This window comes from Gekko japonicus, unplaced genomic scaffold (assembly GCF_001447785.1).
Source record: "Gekko japonicus isolate JY-2015 unplaced genomic scaffold, Gekko_japonicus_V1.1 scaffold45, whole genome shotgun sequence".
In the NCBI taxonomy this organism is placed as follows: domain Eukaryota; kingdom Metazoa; phylum Chordata; class Lepidosauria; order Squamata; family Gekkonidae; genus Gekko; species Gekko japonicus.
Window position 1 is genome coordinate 685,867 of NW_015177011.1, and position 20,978 is coordinate 706,844.

The window sequence follows — 20,978 nt, forward strand, 5'->3', positions numbered from 1 at the left end:
GGGTCTCCGGGACGCCCGGCCCTTCTCGGTTCCCCATCTGCCGGGATCCACCAAGGAGCGGCCCCCCGGCTGCGGTTTGGCAGCCGGTTCCCTCCGAAGTTTCAAAGGGCGCCACGTGATTTCCATGAACTTGGCGAGCGGTTTAGCGGCAGCAGCGGTGGCGTCGTCCGGGGCGGGAGTCTCGGGCGGGCTCCTGCTTCCCCCGGCCCCAGAGCGGGGAAGGGACGGGGAAGCACGCGAGGCCTCGCAGTCAGGTGCAGCGCGCCTGGGGTGTCCGCGGTCGCCTGTTCGGCCGGCGCGTCGTCACGCTGGCCCTTCGTCTCCCTCCGGGATCCTCGATGCGCTTCGGACTCTTCGGCGCGCCTCTGGCCAGCAGCAGCAGCTCGCGCCGGGATGTCTCACGGGCTTCCTGCCGCAGGAAGCATTTTGCAGAGGAGCTCCTCCTCGGAAGGCACGCAGCAGGTAAGCCCGCGGCAGGCGACGGGCGCGGAGGAAAGAAGCACCCCGGGCACGGGGGTCAGGAGTGGGAGGGGGAGGGAAGCGTCTTCCCGGCTTGGCCCTTGCCCTGGGGAAAGTGCGGTGCCTGGCCAGCCGGTCTTGAGGGGGAGCGTGCCAAGAGTCCCCCGAGCCTTCACGCCGCTGTCGGCGATTTTCCTCCCCGAGGCGATGTTAGAGCCTGGCTGAGATGAAGCGCTCGGTCTGAACTGTTTTCGGGAGACACCAGAAGGCAATGCCGTTGCCCTGCTCACGCTGAAGGTCGGTTTAGCAAACATCTTTTAAGCCTTGTAGAAGGTTTAAGCCGCTTCTGAACACGCCAGTGCCTGAGAGCCAGACCAGGTATTGAACTTGCCCAGCTGATGCTGCCCTGTGGCACATTGTCCCCTTTGGGGCTGTAGGCCTACAAGTACCATGTGGATCCGTGTTCTCGTGTTGTATGTTCCTGGCAGCCACCCCACTAGGCACTTGTTGAGTTAGTACTTCCAACTATTACAACCTCCAAGGGGATGCTTGATGTTTCTCCCCACAGTGTTCTACCTCTAACTCACATGCACAGACTTGTGGCCTGATGGCTACTTGAAACAGAAATCTGCGAAGACAGGTTCAAGTAGGAAGCCATTTGTCCAAAACGCCTCCCTGTGTGATTTTAGCCATTTCCCCCGTATCCAAAGAGATAGCCATCCACAAATCCAAGCCACGGGAAGAGAAACTGTGACTTTGTTTTGTGCTGTGCTGCTTTTTGCATGCGTGAATCTGGCGTAAGAAATTATTTAAAAGCGAGGAGATGGCAGAAATATGGACTCATTTAAGGAAGAGCAACGCCCTCCTTGGGGTGGGGAAACAGCTTTGAAATATGGACCTGCCTTATCCCGAGTCAGACTGCCGTGTACAGTTCACACTGACTGGCATTAACTGTCCAGAGTCTCCTGCTGAGAGGGATCTTTCCCAGCTTGCTGTCTTGGTTCCTGCAACTGGAGATGCCAGAGAGTGAACCTGGGACGTTCTGCATGCAAAACAGACACTCCCTTACTGAGCTGTGGCCTCTCCCCATGATGTATTCCTCTTCTTAGACTTTGCTTAAGATTTAGAGTGTCCAAAGCACTATCTCAGTAACCCTTGCAACTGCCTGCTAAAGGACCCTTGAAAGATTACCCTCGTGGCAAAGATGTAGGTGTTTCCCAGTGACTGTGGCTCCTGAGCACCATCCGGCTGGAGTGATGTTTAAACGGCCCAACAGTGAGTGAGAGCTGATGGGAGGGGGCTTTTTCACTGTACACCCCCCCCTTCAAAATGGAGAAGTGATTAATAGGAAAGCGCACAGCTAAGATGGTGGCTCAAGTTCAAGTAGGAAGCCATTTGTCCAAAACACCTCCCTGTATGATTTTAGCAGTCCCCCCCCCCACATCCAATGAGATAGCCATCCACAAATCCAAGCCACAGGAAGAGAAACTGTGACTTTGTTTTGTGCTGTGCTGCTTTTTGCATGTGTGAATCTGGCGTAAGAAATTATTTAAAAGTGAGGAGATGGCAGAAATATGAACTCATTTAAGGAAGAGCAACGTCCTCCTTGGGGTGGGGAAACAGCTTTGAAATATGGAGCTGCCTCGAGTCAGACTGCCGTGTACAGTTCACACTGACTGGCATTAACTGTCCAGAGTCTCCTGCTGAGAGGGATCTTTCCCAGCTTGCTGTCTTGGTTCCTGTAACTGGAGATGCCAGAGAGTGAACCTGGGACGTTCTGCATGCAAAACAGACACTCCCTTACTGAGCTGTGGCCTCTCCCCATGATGTATTCCTCTTCTTAGACTTTGCTTAAGATTTAGAGTGTCCAAAGCACTATCTCAGTAACCCTTGCAACTGCCTGCTAAAGGACCCTTGAAAGATTACCCTCGTGGCAAAGATGTAGGTGTTTCCCAGTGACTGTGGCTCCTGAGCACCATCCGGCTGGAGTGATGTTTAAACGGCCCAACAGTGAGTGAGAGCTGATGGGAGGGGGCTTTTTCACTGTACACCCCCCCCTTCAAAATGGAGAAGTGATTAATAGGAAAGCGCACAGCTAAGATGGTGGCTCAAGGCCTCCTTCACTGGGCCAGTATGATTATCCCCAGGTTACAGATGAGAAGCTGAGCAACAGATGATGTGTTCCGAATGCAGTGGCAGAAAAGTGTGAGTGTAGAAAGAGAAATAGCATCTTCGTAGTGTTCACAGCAGAAATGAGATTTGACCTGGGGACTTCCAAAAGATACTAATGCCTGAGTACCAGTACTATAGGGAAATAAGATACGCCCTTCTGAAAAACTCCTACATTCAGGTCACATGACTATGGCAAGGGGAAAGGTAGCCAGCTTCCAAACATCTGGGGCTGAAGTTTCTGGTCTGTTTCATCTGTATAACACCCTTTTAAAAAATAAGGGTCAGATTACATGTTTTCACCCCTACCTGAAAGCTGCTCGAAACCAGCCTGTTTTGGCCGCTGATGCATATGGCAGCTTTACTGTCTGAATCATTTATGTTGTGCTACACCAGTGTCAGGATGTGCAGGATTTTATCAGCACCCTCCATATGGCCCCCCAAATGTCCAGGCCAGCCTCATACATTGCTGCAGTGGGATCTGAGCCTAAGGAGGGAAACCAGGATGCTAAAAGCTTGGCTCTGCCAGTGGGACAGGGAAGAGTGGCTCTTGAGCTGTGTTCCTTTTCTTCCACGCTTTGTGCTCCCCTCGCCTTCTTAAGGAGCCTAAGCAGGAGACAGGAACAAGCCAAGGACCTAAGCCACAGTCACCCCAAATGGGGGGGTGGCTATAAACAAGTGTGGGGGGGGTTGTAAATGGGTACAAAAGAGCAAGAAGCTAAATGCAAGTAATCTAATATGTGTACTTTCACTTTAACATTGCATTTCTTGGCCTGAATGTTGGAAGGCAGGGAAAAGTTTTCTTGTTATTGAGTAATTGTTAGAATATTTCTGTCTGGGAAAGGGCTAGAGGCTTCTGGCAGGAGCAGGATTAAAGAAAGGAGGTCTAAAGTATCTCTGAGGTGGGAAGTTCCCATCAGTCCTCTGGCCGTGGCCTTGTTTATGCCACCCAGGCTTCATCTGTGTGTCTTCCACTGTGATGAGACTTCCCTCTTACTGCTCTGTGAAGAGATTTGACTTCACCTCTACTCTTTGACTGCCTGTCTATCAGAGAGAGATAACAGCCCTACCAGACCAGACTAATGGCCCATCTAATCCAGCACCCTGCTTCCCACAGTGGCCAACCAGATGCTCCCCTCAATCCAACAAGCCGGGCACAGAGGCTAAAGCCTTCCCCCTCTTCTTGTCCCCTAGCACTGTTATTGAGAGGTTTACTCCTTTGAATTTGGAGGCTGAATTAAAATAGAGGCCACCACAACCTCAGGGTGGGAGAACCATAGGATGAACGTACATTAACAGTGCAATATAAATGCAAACATAGCTTTAATAGGCTTTGAAGAAGCAGGATTAATATCGGTATGATTATAATGGAAGGATTATAATGGAAGGCATTTGTAGCCAATTTGCATACAACCACGAAGCATGCGCGCATACTCTCCATACGGCCACACGCATATCATGGCAGTCCACTTGGACAGCTGAGGGCACTGAAGCCATCCATTAGCACCAAAGCTGAAAATCAAATCCATTCACATTTCTAGTTCCTTTTCTTTCCCATATGAGCTCTTCTTTATTAAGGATCTCTCTACGTTGACTGACAAATTACTTGCTTTGGAGATACTTTTCAAAACTTCTTTCATCCTTCTGTGATAAGGAATTATAAAGCTCTTCCAAAACATGGTCCCTGATACATTAGGCACCTTGTGAACCCTCCCTGGTAAAGCCATGAGTAGAAAATTTCTGCTTGCATTAGTGTAGCTTTGCAACACTTCCTCCCTGAAACTTTACATTTCTTGACCGAAGTGAAGATGCTCCTTTATAGGAATCATCCATGAAAGAAGGAAGAGGCCATCTAAAACATTTTGCTAACAATTTTGTTTATGTAGAGCAATTAACATAGCACAAAAATGATACTGAGGGTAGATTCTGAAGGTCATAAGAATGTAAGAAGAGCCTGCTGGATGAAACCAGTTGTCCATCTAGTCCAGCCTCCTGTCTCACACAGTGGCTAACCAGTTGCTCTGGAGGGCCAACAAAGCATAGAGGTCGAGACCTTCCCCTAATGCTGCCTCTTGGTGCTGGGATTCTGAGGCTGACTGCTTCTGAATGTGGAGGTTCCTTTTAGTCACCATGGGTAGTAGCTACTGATAGACCTATCCTCTATGAATCTGTCTAATAAAGCTGTCTATGCCTGTGGCCATCACTGCAGCCTCTGGCAGCAAATTCCACATTTTAATAACTCTTTGTGTAAAGAAGTATTTCCTTTTGTCTGTCCTGAATCTTGTTGTTCAGTCGCACAGTCGAGTCCGACTCTTTGCGACCCCATGGACCAGATCACGCCAGGCCTTCCTGTCTTCCGCCGTCCTCTGAAGTTGGCTCAATTTCATGTTCGTTGCATCTATGACACTGTCTAACCATCTCATCCTTTGCCGTCCCCGTCTTCTTTGACGTCCTGAATCTACTGCCCATCAACTTCTTGGATGCCCTCGAGTTACAGTATTTTGGAAGAGGGAGAAAATTTTCTCTCTCAGCTCTCTCTACCCCTCCATCATGTCTCCCCCTAATTGTCCTTTTTCTATACTGAAAAGTCCCGGAAAATTCTTTTTCCTTTCCTCTTAGGGAAGGTGGTCCAATCCCCTAATCATCTTGGTTGCCCTCCTCTGTACTTTTCCCAGCTCTGCAATGTCCTTTTTGAGCACAAGTCATCTAATCCAGCTTTCTGCCTTCATGCCGCTTTTGCTAATATATTCCTGCCATTCTTCTCCAGCTTATTCTTTGAGTCCTTTGATGGATTCTGTACTGCTGTTATTGGACACAAAAATACGGGACAAATTTGGCCAATTTTTAACTTTCAAGTTACATAGAGCTCTTCCTTGAGTGTCACAGATAATTTTTTAATATAAATCACAATGATGTTGCATGGCCGGTGGTGTCAAGCTGATAAGACTGAAAGCATTTCACACACACATGGGGCTTAAATCAGCAATGTTCTAAACTGGTACCCAACACAACTTACATTGGCTACAGTATGCATTCTTTCGCTTTCCCAAACTCTGTGCTAACAGCATTAGTTTGCAACACACACACAGATAATAGTTCCTGAGAGGTAGCCACATTCCCAGTGCCAGCCTGAGCCCTAAGCATTGCTGTTCTAAATTTGCTGAAGTTAATGGGCTGAGATGAGTGTAACTTTGATTAGGATGGCACTGTTAATTTGTCACAGCCAAATTACCTTAAAGCCTAACAAAAAGTTATTCCAGCATAAGTTTCTGTGAGTTGGAGCTCATTTTATCAGATGATAAAATTTATGCTGGAATAAACTTTGTCATCTGTAAAGTGCCACTGGACTCCTGTTTAATAAAAGATGTAGAAACTCAAATATACCCTGAAGGTCACATGAAAACATCCCTCATGCACTCTAAGCCATTATTCTTCAAGCTGACAAGTCTCTACTCATTTTTGTCACACTTTTGCTCCAAGGGTGGTATACATGTTTCTCTCTTCCCCTATACTGTCCTCAGAACAATGCTGTAAGGTCGGTTAGAGACTGAGAGTGTATGACCAGTCCAAAATCACAGAGCAAACCATGTCTGAGCATAGTTTGGCACGCCAACCAAGACGCCACACTGGCTTTCTAAATGTGCCGTGGTCTGACATAAGGGGAATGGCACCAGTGACACCTTGAATATTTTCCTTTGCTTTTTAAAGAACAAGAGTAGGAGGATATTTATTTATCTGTCAAATGTATACCCCAACCTCCTGGCCAAGGCCAGCTCAGGGCTGCTTAAACAGAGTAAAACATATACATTACAATTAAAACAGTTTTAAAGCCATCTAATGTAATAAAGTGCTAATAGTCATATATTGTTTAATGATGGCAGTCGTTATTCAATAGTCCCTTTTCGCAGTCGGCTTGTAGGTCTTTCCTTTAGGTGGCTGGCACAGGCTGCTGTTGTTGACGACTCCAGGGGGCAGGGCTCTCTGTCTTCAGCTGTTAAAGGTGGCTCCTTAATTGAAGGCCTGGTGGAAGAGCTCTGTTTTACAGGCCCTGCGGAACTGAATATGGTTCCGCAAAACCGTGATCTCTTCTGGGAGTTTGTTCCACCTGAACGGAGCCGCCACCAAGAAAGCCCTGGCCCTGGTTGTAGCCAGCCTGGCCTACTTGAGACGTGGAAGGGCCAGATGGTTCTGGGATCCTGATCACAGTGCTCTCTGGGGGACATGTGGGGAAAGGCAGTCCCTCAGGTATGTAGGCTCCTGACCATAAAGGGCTGTAAAGATAAGAACCAGCACCTTGAAACGGATCCAGTATGCTATCGGCAGCCAGTGCAATGCTTTTAGCACAGGCTGGATGTGCTCCCGTACAGGGAGACCCATCAAGAGCCTGGCTGCAGCATTTTGCACCAGCTGCAGCTTCCAGATTTGAGACAAGGGCAGCCCCATATAGAGAGCATTACAGTAGTCCAATCTTGAGGTGACCCATCGCATGGATCACTGTTGCCAAGTCGTTGTATTCAAGGAAGGGAACCAACTGCCTGACCAGCCTCCGGGTGACCTGGGCAAAGGGGCGCATATAGATATTAAAGAGCATTGGGGACAGCACCGCCCCTTGGGGGACTCCACAATCCAGTGGGTGCCTTTGGGATAGCTGTTCCTCGAGTGCCACCCTTTGTCCCCGACCTTGGAGGAAGAAGGCAAGCCATTGCAAGGCAAGCCTCTGAACTCCCATGTCAGCAAGGCAGTGGATTAGTAGCTGGTGGTCGACCATGTCGAATGCCGCCGACAGGTCCAACAACAACAGCATTGCCAATCCACCCCAATCCAGATGCCTCCGGAGATCGTTCGTGAGGGCGACCACTGCTGTCTTTGTCCTGTGGCCTGGGCGAAAGCCGGACTCGAAGGGATATGAGAGAGAGAAGCAGAGAAGGACAGTGAGTAAAGTGCAAAAGCAGAGAAGTTAGACTAGGAATGTGGCACGTGCACAATGGAAAATCTCCATGCTCATGTAAAGTATTTACCAACATAGAAGAGACTATGAAGTCTCTGTGGACTAAGTATGTTTGGGCCACATCCGTAGGGTGCCATCTAGAGAGGTTAGGTGGCCAGCTAGGTCTTTCAGTCCCACTGATATAACACTGAATCAGCTCTGGAGCTCTAGAACACATGCAGTGGCATCCGTTACTACATGCCTGTTTTTGGAGCAAAATAAGAGGGAATCCAACCAGAATGACCTTGGTTTGCCCTGGGCTGCCCTCAGAACAGTGAAGGAGGCTTGAGCTAAGTGTCAGCTTTGCTGTCCCCATCTTACAGAAAGGGTGGAGGCTGGGAATAAGGTAACAGTGGTTTAACCAAAGCTGCCTAATGGGTTTGTGGGTGAAGTGAGACAAGGGCTTTCTGACTCAGACCTCACACGCTCCTCCACTGCACTGTGTCAGTTCTTCTCTGCGTGGCAGCTGAAGAGGGGCAGTGGGGAATGGTAGGTGCAGTCTGCATGGGAAGGATCCGGATCCAGAATGCAGTCTGTGGAGCTCCAGGGTTTAAACACCGCCTTGTTCCAGAAGCAGACTAATGCACCAAACCACACACCAGAGCTACAAAGCAATATATGCTGTGAAACCTTGTTTATTCCTTACAGGGTTGTTGTGAGGCTAAAATGGAAGAGGTGGAAATGATGTAGGCTGCTTTGGGTCCCCCCTGGAGAGAAAAGCAGAGTATAAATGATGTATATAACTATATGTGTTACCTTTTTGCATATATTTGCAATACAACTGTAAGCTACATTAATAGCCATTTCCTCTTTCCATGGATTCTGGGAACCTTTCTGTGATTGGGACAGTTGATCTCTACATTTCTCAGAATTCTTTGGGCAAAGCCATGATGGTTCAGTTGGTATTAAAATTCTACAGTTTATTTATTTAAAGAATTTTTAAGCCCCCTCTCCAAGGAACCAACTCAAGGCAGCTTACAACATAAAGCATAAGAATTTAAGTTGTGGAAAACCTAAACAGTTTATGTGTAGACTCTGTGCCCTGAAATATTGGCTGCATTGTCCAATAATGGCTCTTCATTCTGAAAACAACGAGGCCAATCCAGCTCAATTTCTTTTCTCCATGTGGAATTTGTTTCCAAACTGCCCAGTAATGGATAGTTCTAGTTCCTTTATTGAAAGTATTTTTGTACAAATTTGCCAAATCAAAATGTAGTACAAAATGGGGGGGGGGAGGAGAATTCTAGTGAGAATTTGGCCCCTTTATGCTGTGTCACATTGTCAAGCTGTTCCACAACAAATAACACCAGTTATTTAAACAGTGAGCTGAACTACTATTTGCTTGTTGGTGATTCAGCTGCTCCATAAGCAGCCCCTATTTGAACATGTTTCCCAGAATCATCAACTACTAATGGGCAGCCAGGCACCATCAGCTGCAAGGTCAAAGGTGTTTGCGTCAACACAGCGTTTGACCTGCAGTTTACGGGTATAGGTGGTTGATAATAGGCACACACTGGAGGCCTAAAGGCTTACTTGAGCTGCATTGGGGGTAGCTGCAGCAGTAAAAAAGGTAAACTTCTGAATCCCAGAGCCAGGAGACGTCAGGGGAAGGGCAAAAATTCTACTTTGTGAGCTACTGGCATTAAAGTTGTGAGTGAGTGATTTGGCTGCTGCGTAAATTAGTTTGCTCTGGAGCCATCCTTCCTGAGCTAAGACAAAAATGTGTGATCCGGAGGTTAAAAATCTGTGAGCTAGCTCACACTAACTCAGCTTAGAGGGAACACTAGTCATAAGAGGTTAAAAAAAATCGCTGTACCCACAGTTTCTCCAGGTCTCAGTTTTCTGGTCAGTATAATGGGCACAAAAGCTTTTACCTGAAAAATGTTTGTAGATGTGAAGGCTGTGTGTATTCCAACTTCTTACTGCAAACGAACTCTTTATTTATTTATTTATTTATTTATAAATTCGGTTTATAGCCCGCCCTCCCCGCAGCGCAGGCTCAGGGCGGCTCACAATCAAGCACAAGCCTCACATAAAACAATTAAAAACATTGCCAGAATGCGTAAGCATTTACAAAAACAAGCTGCCTAACTGATTTGGTTTCATTGACCAGGGTCACGAAGATGATGAAAGGAAAGTAAGACGGAGAGAGAAGAACAGAGTTGCTGCCCAGAGGAGCAGGAAGAAACAAACACAGAAAGCTGATAAGCTCCATGAGGTGATTATTACCCTGACTCTTGGGCTGCATCTGTACACTGTTGGCGATTGTTGGATGGCTGCACTATAGCAATCATTTACAACCGAATTTTCTGGCATAGACAAGCCAAGCCAGGTGTGAATGATTGCCACAGCATAACAATGTGGGGATTCAGCCTTATGGCAATGGTTTTCAGCCTTCCGAGATAAGGGATCCAACTTTAACCCCACACAGCAACATGAGATCCACTGAGCTGTAAGCGTATGGCCTAACATCTCTGTCAGATGACAGAAAGAGGGTCTGAACATTCCTGTGCTAAAACGGAATCCTCTCTACTGCTGAGCAACCTTTCCTTGTTGCTTTGCTGCTGCTCCTCTCAGGTGCAGACTAGATGGTAGAACTTTTAATGAGTCAGGTCAGGATTTCCCAAGTCTGACCCACATTCTCCACATCACACATGAGCTAGATGGAACCAACTTTTAAAGAGCCTCATGGGTCCAATTCAGCTTGGGAACAGGGTATGGGGAAAGGAGGGGCACCTGTCCCCCCCCCCGGTGATGTTTTCCTCAGCTGAAATGGCCCCAGGAAGTTGTGTAGTTCCAAAATGGGCCAAATAGTGCCCCTGGACCAATTTAGTTCAGGGAAATTGTGCAGGAGGGGAGGCAGCTCTTTCAGTTTCCTGAAGCTCCAGGGTGACTTGTTAAAAGTCATTGTTGTGTCTAGTTTGAGCCTCAGTATGTGCAGAAGGGCAGATGGTGCTCTCCCTTTTTATGCATCCACACAAGTAGCAGGTCTTTCCAAAAAAATAGCAGAAATATATGGCATTTCTGTAGCGGCTCATGATGCACCAGAGTGTCTAACTCATTGGATGAGGACCACTGTTTTAAGAGATTAACACTACCATCACCCTAAAGCCCAGAACCAAGAGCAAAGGCTAGGTGTACATATTTTCATAAATAAAAATAAAGCATGCCCTGACCTGGATAGCCCAGGCAAAGCCGATCTCGTCAGATCTCAGAAGCGAAGCAGGGCTGACCCTGGCAAGTATTTGGATGGGAGACCTTCAGAGAATACCAGGGCCGGAAGGCCAGAGGCAGGTGATCAAGCCACTTCCCTGAATGTCCTCCATGCCCTGTAGGAGTCTCCAGAGGTCACCATGACTTCCAGGCACGGGCACGCGCACACAGACACAAATGCAACAAATACCAATAAAATAAAAATAAAGCATGTACTGGGTTGTCTTCATACTTGTCTAAGGGCTGAACTAAACATTTAGCGGCACACCTCAGTCTGGGTTCCAGCTGCAAGGCAACTAAGGGGAGGATGTGATTTCCAGTTGAAAAACAGCTGGTAGGTGGGAGTGGTTAACCCTTCTTCTTCCTGACAGCACTGCTGCTCCTCCGCCTTTCCTCCTTCAAGCCAATTTTCTTTGTAATGCAGCAATCAAAAGTCTGGGAATCCAGGCTAGGAGAAAAGTAGCTGGAAGAAGGTGATGTAGTGCCTTCTTGCCTTTTGTTTCTCCAGTACATTTTTGTGTCTTCTTCCCACAACTTTGTTGTAGTTTGCCAGCAGTCTCGGTTCCCAGGCCTGATTGTGCCATTGAATTCCTAGTTCTGCAATGATTGGCTTAGAAGAATAGCTTGTTCTTGGGAGTTCTGGGGTTTCTTCGAAATGTATCAGTAGTTACCTAGAGAGAAGATGAAGAATGGAGACATGAGTTCCCCCAGAATAACACACAGTTACCAATTTTGCCCCAGAATGTACAGCTTCAGAAGAGATTTTAGTGTATTACCAGACAAACTCTCAGTTTACATGGGTACAGTGAATCCCAACAGGTGTGGCCCAGTGCCTCATATGTGTACTGTAGAAAGGCCCAGACTCCTCTTCAGTGCTTTACTGGCACATTTTTAGATAGTTCGTCAGCAGAGAAGTCAGTGTGACAAGTCGACCATGACAATGGAAAGTGTGAAAAACACTGGTTTAGAGGAGAACTTCTTAACGTTTGAGTGATATGAAAATATTGCATGAAGGAATGGAAGAAGATGATCTTTCTCAGTGACCATAAACAGAAAAAAACTGAAATATTTATTTACAGTGGATACTTTTTCACTGCTGCCTTTTCCAGCCAGTAGAGCTGCTGTCACTTAGGTCATGATCTAAATTAATTGTAGGAAAACCTCTAGTGTTTCTTTACTCATTCTTCCAATATTTATAACGCCCCTCTATAGATTTAGGGTGTGGCCTCATTTGATTCTGGTCACTAACTGTATCTCAGTGTTCTCTTTAACACAACTAATTAATTACTGTAAAGTTTCTTAAGAAGAGAGGCTGAAATCTAGAATGACAAGGGTTATGATAATAGCAACTGCCCGTTTTATCCCTGAGGCTTCAAAGCTTCCATGTGAGCAATCATGAATGCAGTTTAGCAACCCTTTGAATAAGGGTGGAAGTTTAGAGGGAAAAGGCGGAACTACTCATTATGTTTAGTTCTGTAATCTGGGTTGGGTCCTCCCCCCACCCCGATTTCAGCCTCAGGGCTGCAGTTTAATGGGGTACCTTTGTGTGGACCTATTTTGTTTTGTTTTTTTACCCTCATGCCATTTTCTGTGCTGAGCATCTAAATTACCTCTGGAGAAAATTACAGTATTTGTAAATTGGGGGAGGGCAGCTTGAAGGAGGTAAATGTTTAGCAGAGACAAAAGAAAGATAAGAATTTAATCATATCTCTCTCTCTCTCACACTCACACACACACACACACAGTCTTCCCCTTTAAATCTCAACCCCCATGACTACAATCTCTGTGTTTTTTTTAATCTGGAAGACGAAGAAGAAGAAGAACGAGCCTACCTATAATTTAGGGTTGCCAACTATGGCTTGAAAAATTTCTGGAGATTTTGGGGTGATTGCTTTAGGCAGAGTTTGGGGAGGGAATTCAACAGAGATGTGATGCCACGGAGTTCACCCTCTGAAACTGCCATTTCCTCCAAGGAAACTGATCTCTGTAGTGTAGAGAGCACTTTCCAGGAGGACTGTGGGCCTCACCTGGACATGGGTAATCCTACCGTAATGTGTAGCTCTGCTTGATGTGCCTTTTCTGTGGGAGAGAGCAGGTTATTCATTCATTCCACTAAGTTCACATGGACTACAGGGTAATTTCATACAGATAACAAGGATATGAGTCGTGGTGATTGAGCAGCTGCTGCTGATTTTTTAATCTCACCTCCCCACCCCCCAAAAAAGTGTAGTTGTGCCAGGTCTGTCATATCCACACATTCAAGCTGAGCAGGACTCTGAAGAGGCGTAGAAATATGCTAAATAAATAAATTGGAAATTAGCAGTTCACTGCTGAATTTGCATTGTAAATTTACGGCGCCTGTCCCCCTCATTTTCCCTCCACCTACATTTTGAAAGGAAGCCCTCCATTCAGGGTAACAATTAAGAAAATGGGTAGCAAAGGAGCAAAGAAGATGGAGTAGAGGAGCGTCCTCCAAAAGCCCAGATTTTAAAATGGAGCTGTACTGATTCAAGAAAGGAATTTTAAATGTGTGGTTTTGTGGAGGGATTTGAAGGCGGTAGTTTGTCAATTCCACCACAGAAATCACTGCATGTGGTCCACCCAGTCTTGGGAATCTTTCTCGTTTTACTGCCTGCCCAGGACTACAAAATCAGGGAGGCTGTTAAGTACCAGCAGTCTGACTGGCTGTCAAGCATTTATAAACCATATTAACATGGAATAGCCCAATGCCAGCCTAACAGGGGGCACAATACTGCCTTGAGAAAAAGCAAGTGAAGAGCTTTAAAAAATGTGAGCTGTAGATAAGATCTTAAGGAGAGGAGTGGAGAAGAAGAGTTTTTTAGCAGAGATAATCTGCATTGACTAAAAAGAAGATACAGTGCCGGGGGAGGGGGGGGAAGGCCACATGCAAGGTTATAGGTTGGGAGGTGATCAGAGCATAGATAGCATTCAGGAAGGTAAAATTTCTGAAACTTTCAGGTTTAGGGAAGAGGGTGCCTGTGGGCCTCACCTCTCCTCTAGCAGCCAATTGCCTGATCACTAATATGCCTCTACCAGCTGGAGATGCCTACATGGAAGAAGGACCTGAGGAAACTGACCTGGTGCATATCACAGAGACATGTGTGGATGAAGAGGGAAGGGTGGCTCTGTCCTAGATTTGCCCCCCCCCCAGATTTCCTTGTGCACCATCAGCCCAGGCTTGGGAGGGAGGGAGGGAGGGGGGTGGTTGTGGTCTGCTGGGCCTCTGTGGCACTCACCAGATGCTTAATTAACCAGAGTCCCAGTTTTGAGTGTACATACCTGATGCTGGGGACTGGACAGAACAGGGATCCTGTTGGAGTTAATATCTGAAGATGCCTCCTGTGTGTGTGTAAAGTGCTATCAAGTCGCAGTCAATTTATGGTGACCTTGTAGGCTTTTCAAGGCTGATTAAGCAGAGGTGGCTTGCCATGGCCTTCCTCTGCAAAGTCTTCCTTGGTGGTCTCCCATCCAAGTACCGACCCTGCTCAGCTTCCAAGATCTGACAAGATCGGGCTATGCTTACCATTCCACATCCTGAAAGAAGCTTCCTAGATCTATCCAATTAATTTTTTGTGGCATTTGCCTTTTCTCTGTAAGATTTGCAGTAACTGGTAATATGTAATTTTAAGGAGCTGACTATCGAACTGACCTCAGTGATTCACAACCATGAGATTTTTCATATGTGCTTTGAGCTGAGGCTGTCACTTGGACACAGTCAAAAGTACACTGACTGCCTAGTCTGGAAATAAATATTAACTTCCTGGAGATTTGCAGCTTATGCTTGGGGCCTGTCTTCAGCTCCTTGCTTTCAGTCTAGAGCTGAGTCTGCAGCTGAACACCTAGACAAAGAGATTTCATCCAGCACACAGGCCGGTCCCAGGCAGGCGCTCTGCAAACTTGCACCAGTGCTGACCCTTAGCCATAGAATCTGAAATCTGGAAAGAACCCTTGGCCCAGAGTGAGTTGTCCATATATCAACCTCTCTGCACATTAACGCTCACAATGGAATCCACAGTTGGAGTCCAGTGGCACCTTTAAGACCAACCAAGTTTTATTCAAGGTGTGAGCTTTCGTGTGCATGCACACTTTCTCAGACACATTGTGCATGCACACGAAAGCTCACTCCTTGAATAAAACTTGGTTGGTCTTAAAGGTGCCACTGGACTCAAGCTTTGTTCTACTGCTTCAGACGAACATGGTTACGCCACCTGAATGCCATCCACAGTGTGCCATTAGCACAGGGAGCAAGAGTCCATGGCTCTTGATAGCTCCTGCTTACAGGACTGTTTTTTTAAATATATATATATTTTATTAATTTTCAAAAATATAAACAGTCAACAATAATATAACACAATATAACTTGATAAAACATTATACAATATAATAATTATTATAATAATAGTTTTAACAAAGTACAGATCCCAAAATTCTGCATTTTATTTAAGTTCGGAGTAAGTTCCTAAACAACAAATCTAAAATTCTATCCTAAAGTAATTGGTATATTTATAATTATAATACCCAATTTTTACGAATAAAAGAGTAATATTCTGATTGCTTACAGGACTGTTTTGAGCTTGCATCCTGCTCGGGGGGGGGGGTATCTCAGCTCTCTCCACCCTGCCACTTACAAGAAGAAATGGTATTTTCATAATTTCCTTTGACTTACAAGAAGAAAGTAGTGAAATAAAAATAGTGACTGCGAGTGGTTTTTCTTTTGTTTTAGGAATACGAGTGCCTTGAGCAGGAGAATACCTCCCTGAAAAGAGAGATTGGGAAGCTGACAGATGAAATGAAACAACTGACAGAAGTCTTGAGAGACCATGAAAAGATCTGCCCTCTTTTGCACCGTTCCTTGAACTTTGGCTTGATGCCCAGGCATGATGCCCTCAGTGGACCCCTGCCACGATGAGGGCTCCTCTTGAGGAGGACTCTGAAGTGCTACTGAAATCTTTCAAGATCCAACGTCTCTCCCTTCGTCATACTGTGTGAACGGGGGGACAGATGGACCCTTCAAAACTGTGGACTTCATCTTATGGCCATCAATGCATCTTGGAATCTACCAGATATCAATAAGCCATTTTAAGGCAAAAAATGTGAACAAGTGACAACTTCATGGGAGAATCTTTGGACACAGTCCCATGTGTGCCAGATTTCTTCTGTGCTCTCCATACCCAGCAAGGAATCTGGAATAGTGCAGAAGCTAGGATACAAAGAATTTTAATGTCAATGTATGTTTAAATGGAATTGTTTAACCCTCATCATTGAAAACTTTGGAAATTATGAGGGAAGAGTTTGTAGAGATTCAGGACTGGGCACAGCATCCTAGGATCAAGAATTGGGGTTTCTTGTATACTTTCCAGCTCTGTGGCTGAGTCCTTGTTCTCTGTAAGCACTGGGTTTCTCCTCTTCCCCTGCTTCCTGTCAAACATTCCAAGCGCTGCAAAAAATCCAGATGCTGCAAATAGGATATGCAGCATCTTTGGGAGACAGTGCAGCCACAGCACCTCCCACTTGTTTTCTCCCTGATTCTGTTGTCTGCCTTGGTCAGCTGCTGTGCTAAGCACGGGGCTTCAGGTGTGCTGCAAGACAGGTGAGAGGAGGGGATGACAGAGCCAAGCAGGAAATGGATGGGAGGAGCTGCAACTGCCTTCTCCCCTCCATTGCTCCAGGCCTTTTAAAGGTGTGTCCTGCGTGGCAGCTCCACAGCTAAAACAAGTCACTCCTGATAAAGTGCAGATAAATCTGGAAAATACATTATGCAGATAGAATCTCCTGAGGCAAATGATACACAGTCTCCCCATTTTAAACAAATGGTGTGGGGAGAGGGGAGTCAGCTTTTGGTTTGGACTTGTTTTGTAATGGTTACTTGTTCTGGGTCATCCTGCAGGACACCTTTCTTTAGTATGTGCATGCATTCTGGTTTTCTGTTTGCACAGCTCTTTTATCTTTATGATGCCACCTCACACTGTTTCACTTGTTTTTTTAGTATCCATTGCCTTACAGAATAGATCCAAAGTCTAAATCTAATCACATTTTCAGCATATTTGCTGAATTGTTCCCAGATCTTAGTGCAGACATGGGTTTGGTTTTTTTTGTTTGTTTTATGGAGGATGCGTCTCAGATGAAAGTACATAATTATTTGTACCCTGACTGGAAATCCTTGTAAACCACTATTCTTCAAAAATGTCATTTCTGAAAACATGATTTTCTCTTTAAAGAGAGCTCCCTGCTCAAAAATACAGTCACACAGAGGGAAAAGAGCTAAGAAGACACAATGGGTTCTCCAAGAGACCATCTCTTCTACTCATTTTGCAGGATTTCTGCCTTATGCTTCTATACTAGAGTACATTGAAGAAGTGAAATATACCCCAGTTCACTGGTAACTTTCAGTGTACTTTTAGATATTTATAGTCCTTCCAGGTGTCGCCAGTATGGATTACTCTGATCAAAAGTGCTTTTGTTGAGACATATAGATAAGACTACGGTTTCCAGATTTTCAGCACACTCCTTTGCAGAATTACTTTAATGTAAATCCTTTTATTTCAATGGGCTTAGCTTGGTGTACTGTATAAGAAGCATAGCTTTTTAGTTTCACATCACAGTGCAGCCGTGGCAGTAGAAATCATGTGATAGAACTTTCTCTTTTATAGAGCTTTTTACACTTTATCCACTTTTGAGATGGACAAGTTGGGATTTTAAAAATCTGCATACATGGATTGAGAGGCTTTGTTCCTCTTCAGAGTTTTATACATTCATTGTGATTTACATGGATAGTTTTGAAGAAGTAATGAGCCAGATACTAAGAATCAAGACTGAGAGCTCATCTTGTAGATCTGGTCTTTCTACCTCTTCTTGGTTTCTGCAGCCCCTCACCATGCTGCCCAAAAAGTTGCTGCGAGGGTCAGGGGAAGAGCAGGAATAGCATGGGATATGGCAAAATTTCCACAGGTCTCACATTTCAAATATAACACTCTGCTGCATCCCATACTATTTATGAGGGAGAAGAGAATGATAAAAGGATAAGCTTAATCTAGAAGGTATAATATATGTATTTTAAAAGCTCCTGTTTTAGGTATGTAATTAGAATGTACCTGTCATAGAAGCAAGTAATTAATATTTAAATGTTCTAATTTCAAAACCAAAAGTGTACTTTATAAACAAGGATAAGAGCAGCCTCTTGTATAAGGGATGAGAAACAAGGTATTTTTTTTAAAAAAGGTCATTAACTTCCCTTTTTAGAGAAGCCCATATCCTCATTGTTGTAAGCATTGTAGATGTGGCTCTGTGATAAACACATAGTTTGCCTAGCTCAAGGTCCTGATAATAAAACCAAAGTTTCTGTATGAATCAGACTCTTCGTTTCAGATGTACTTGGGTACATGACAGCTTTCTTGGGAAATGGATCTGTCCAATAGAATTGAAACCCTGCCTAGATACACTTTCCCCAGTGTCCAGATTCCAGCTACATACACTCTTCTCAGGAAGCCTGGGAATTCCCCAGTTTCCTTGAAAGGAGCAGATGAGTATTAAACCACTTTGTTAAGAAGATAAGCGTTTAGTCTCTTTCCAGCTGATTTTTCATAGTGTAAGAACTGTTCAGTTGTTACTCTTTTCCTCAAGAAAGGACTTCGTTCAGAAATATTGTGTCGTCTTAGCATTCATACAACAGTACTGCTGTCACTGCAAATTTTTCAGTGCTGTCAGTCACAATTGTGAGTGCTGGGCAGGATGTGGCTGCATTAGTTTCATGGGTATCCAGGGCTATTTTTGGGCAGGAACGCACAGGAACGGAGTTCCGGCTGGCTTCCAAGTTGGCCACGCCCAGCAGGAACTCATTAACATAATAGGCCACACCCAACAGCAGAAACTCATTAGGATTGGCTACAATTAGGGGGTGTGGCCTAACATGCAAAGGAGTTCCTGCTCCAAAAAAAGCCCTGGGTTTTGACAACAAACAAGGTAAAGAGAATAAGAAGCAAAAGGTGGGTGTGGCTGGATGACCACACTTCTGGTAACATGGGGGTGTGGCCTAATATGTGAATGAGCTGTGCTGTCAGGGGTGTGGCCTAATATGCTAATGAGTTCCTGCTGTTGGATATGGCCTATTATGCTAATGAGTTCCTGCTGGGCTTTTTCTACAAAAAAAGCCCTGTGGGTATCCATTAGCTAGGAGGACTTATCAGCACTACCAACAAGTAATACAATTTATCTCTGTCAGTGTTCACAAACTTTCTGTGAACCATTGAACATATGAAGCTGCCTTATGCTGAATCAGACCTTTGGCCCATCGAGATCAGTATGACTGGCAGCAGCTCTCCAGGGTCTCAGTTAAAGGTCTTCTACATCACCTGTTACCTGATTCTTTGGGGGGTGGGGTGGAACAAAACGAGATGGTGGGGATTGAAGCTGGGACTTACTGTATGCTAAGCAGATGCTCTACCACTGAGGCATAACCCTTCCTTCCATTCTAGATGGTGGATATTATCCTTCAGAAGCAGAGGACATGGCCCTCTGGGGCTCACTCAGCCTCTGGCTCAAAAATTTTGACATTGGGCCTGTGGCCACAGAACTGTGTAAAACACAAGGGTTTGTTTTGTTGGCTTGTTTTAGAATAATAGCCAATTTCCTTAACCTGGCCCTGGTTAGAATGTTCCCTAACTACGCTTTTTAAGGGCTAGACCAGGGGTGTCAAGCTCATTTGTTATGAGGGCCAGATCTGACAAATGAGACCTTGTTGGGCCGGGCCGTGTGTGTCATAAATGCCAGGTAGCATAATACCAGGTAGCAGAGATATAAACTTTATAAAAGACACAAACACAAAGATTGTTTTTACTTAAAATAAAAACATCCTTAAAACAGCACTCTTGCAATATTTTGTTTATTTAATAGTGTCTGATAACTGACACCTCTTGCTCTGAATTATTATATCAAAATGTTGCAGTCTTGAGTATGCAGTTTAGGTGTGTATCTGTAAGCTGCAAACCTACAATGATGCAGCAGCTGCAGAACTGGAATAAGAAGCAGAAGACAGACAGTTCCACTGCAGGCCTGATAGAAGCCCTCTGGGGGCCTGATTCGGCCCCCGGGCCACATGTTTGACATCCCTGGGCTAGACCATGGCTGGCTATGCCGTCTTGACTGATGCATTTCAAACTGTGAGGGCAGACGTACCTGTTTTAGTGAGAGTACAAGTGCTTCCTTGTCCTGCATCTATTCCAAGTCCAAAGTTCTTATGCACTCTTTTTCTTTTAAATAGCTGGTCACAAGGACCCATTTGAATTGGGAGCACTGGGGGGTGGGGTTAAATCTCTTCTCTGTGCCATTTTCCCTACCCAGAATGACCTTGTACTATATGGACAAACACATAGGTCTGATACAAGATCTCTGTGTGTGCCCTAAGCAGCAGCTCCAAGGGAAATTCCCAGTGTTTTGTTTGGCCTCCAAAGTCAGTATGTTGTAGTAGTTTGACAGCTGGACTTCTCTGAATGACCTCAAATCTCAGTCATGAAACTCACTTTTACTATCATGGACCAGTCACTACTTCTTAGCCTAACCTACCTCATAGGCTTGTTATGAGGAAAATATGGAATGATTCACCATGTACACCACTGTAAGAGCATTGGAGGAAGAGTGGGACATAGATCATAGAATCATAGAGTTGGAAGGGACCTCCAGGTTCATCTAGTCCAACCCCCTGCACAATGCACGAAATTCACAAATACCTCCTCCGCCATGCACCCCCAGTGAACCCTACTCTATGCCCAGAAGATGGCAAAAAAAAAAAAAAACAACCTCCAGGATCCCTGGCCAAATTGGCCTGGAGAAAATTGCTTCCTGACCCCAAAGTGGCAATCAGTATTTCCCTGGGCATTGATACACTGATGCAACCCTTCCTGCCCTCCCTCTCATGATCTGCCTAAATTCACAGAATCAGCATTGCTGTCAGATGGCCATCTAGCCTCTGTTTAAAAACCTCCAAAGGAGAGCCCCCCACCTCCCAAGGAAGCCTGTTCCACTGAGGAACTGCTCTTACTGTCAGGAAGTTCTTCCTAATGTTTAGCCAAAAACGCTTTCAATGATTTCAATCCATTGGTTCTGGTCTGACCTGGGGCAACAGAAAACAACTCTG

The 20,978-nt window shown here is 45.4% G+C and overlaps 1 protein-coding gene across 1 annotated transcript; it reads left to right on the plus strand.

Moving 5' to 3' along the window:
- The first annotated feature begins 230 nt into the window (after nt 1-230).
- Nucleotides 231-17,344, plus strand: BATF3 (basic leucine zipper transcription factor, ATF-like 3). The gene is made up of 3 exons (XM_015427613.1): nt 231-462; nt 9,729-9,833; nt 15,573-17,344. The coding sequence occupies exons 1-3, from the start codon at nt 394-396 to the stop codon at nt 15,756-15,758; spliced, it is 360 nt and encodes a 119-aa protein (XP_015283099.1). The 5' UTR covers nt 231-393; the 3' UTR covers nt 15,759-17,344.
- The last annotated feature ends 3,634 nt before the right edge of the window (nt 17,345-20,978 follow it).

Excerpts from the sequence above, each read along its gene's own strand:
- BATF3 (XM_015427613.1), top strand. The coding sequence starts at position 394 with ATGTCTCACGGGCTTCCTGCCGCAGGAAGCATTTTGCAGAGGAGCTCC. Across the intron at positions 463-9,728 it reads CCTCGGAAGGCACGCAGCAG|GGTCACGAAGATGATGAAAG; the intron begins GTAAGCCCGCGG and ends TTCATTGACCAG. Across the intron at positions 9,834-15,572 it reads AAGCTGATAAGCTCCATGAG|GAATACGAGTGCCTTGAGCA; the intron begins GTGATTATTACC and ends CTTTTGTTTTAG.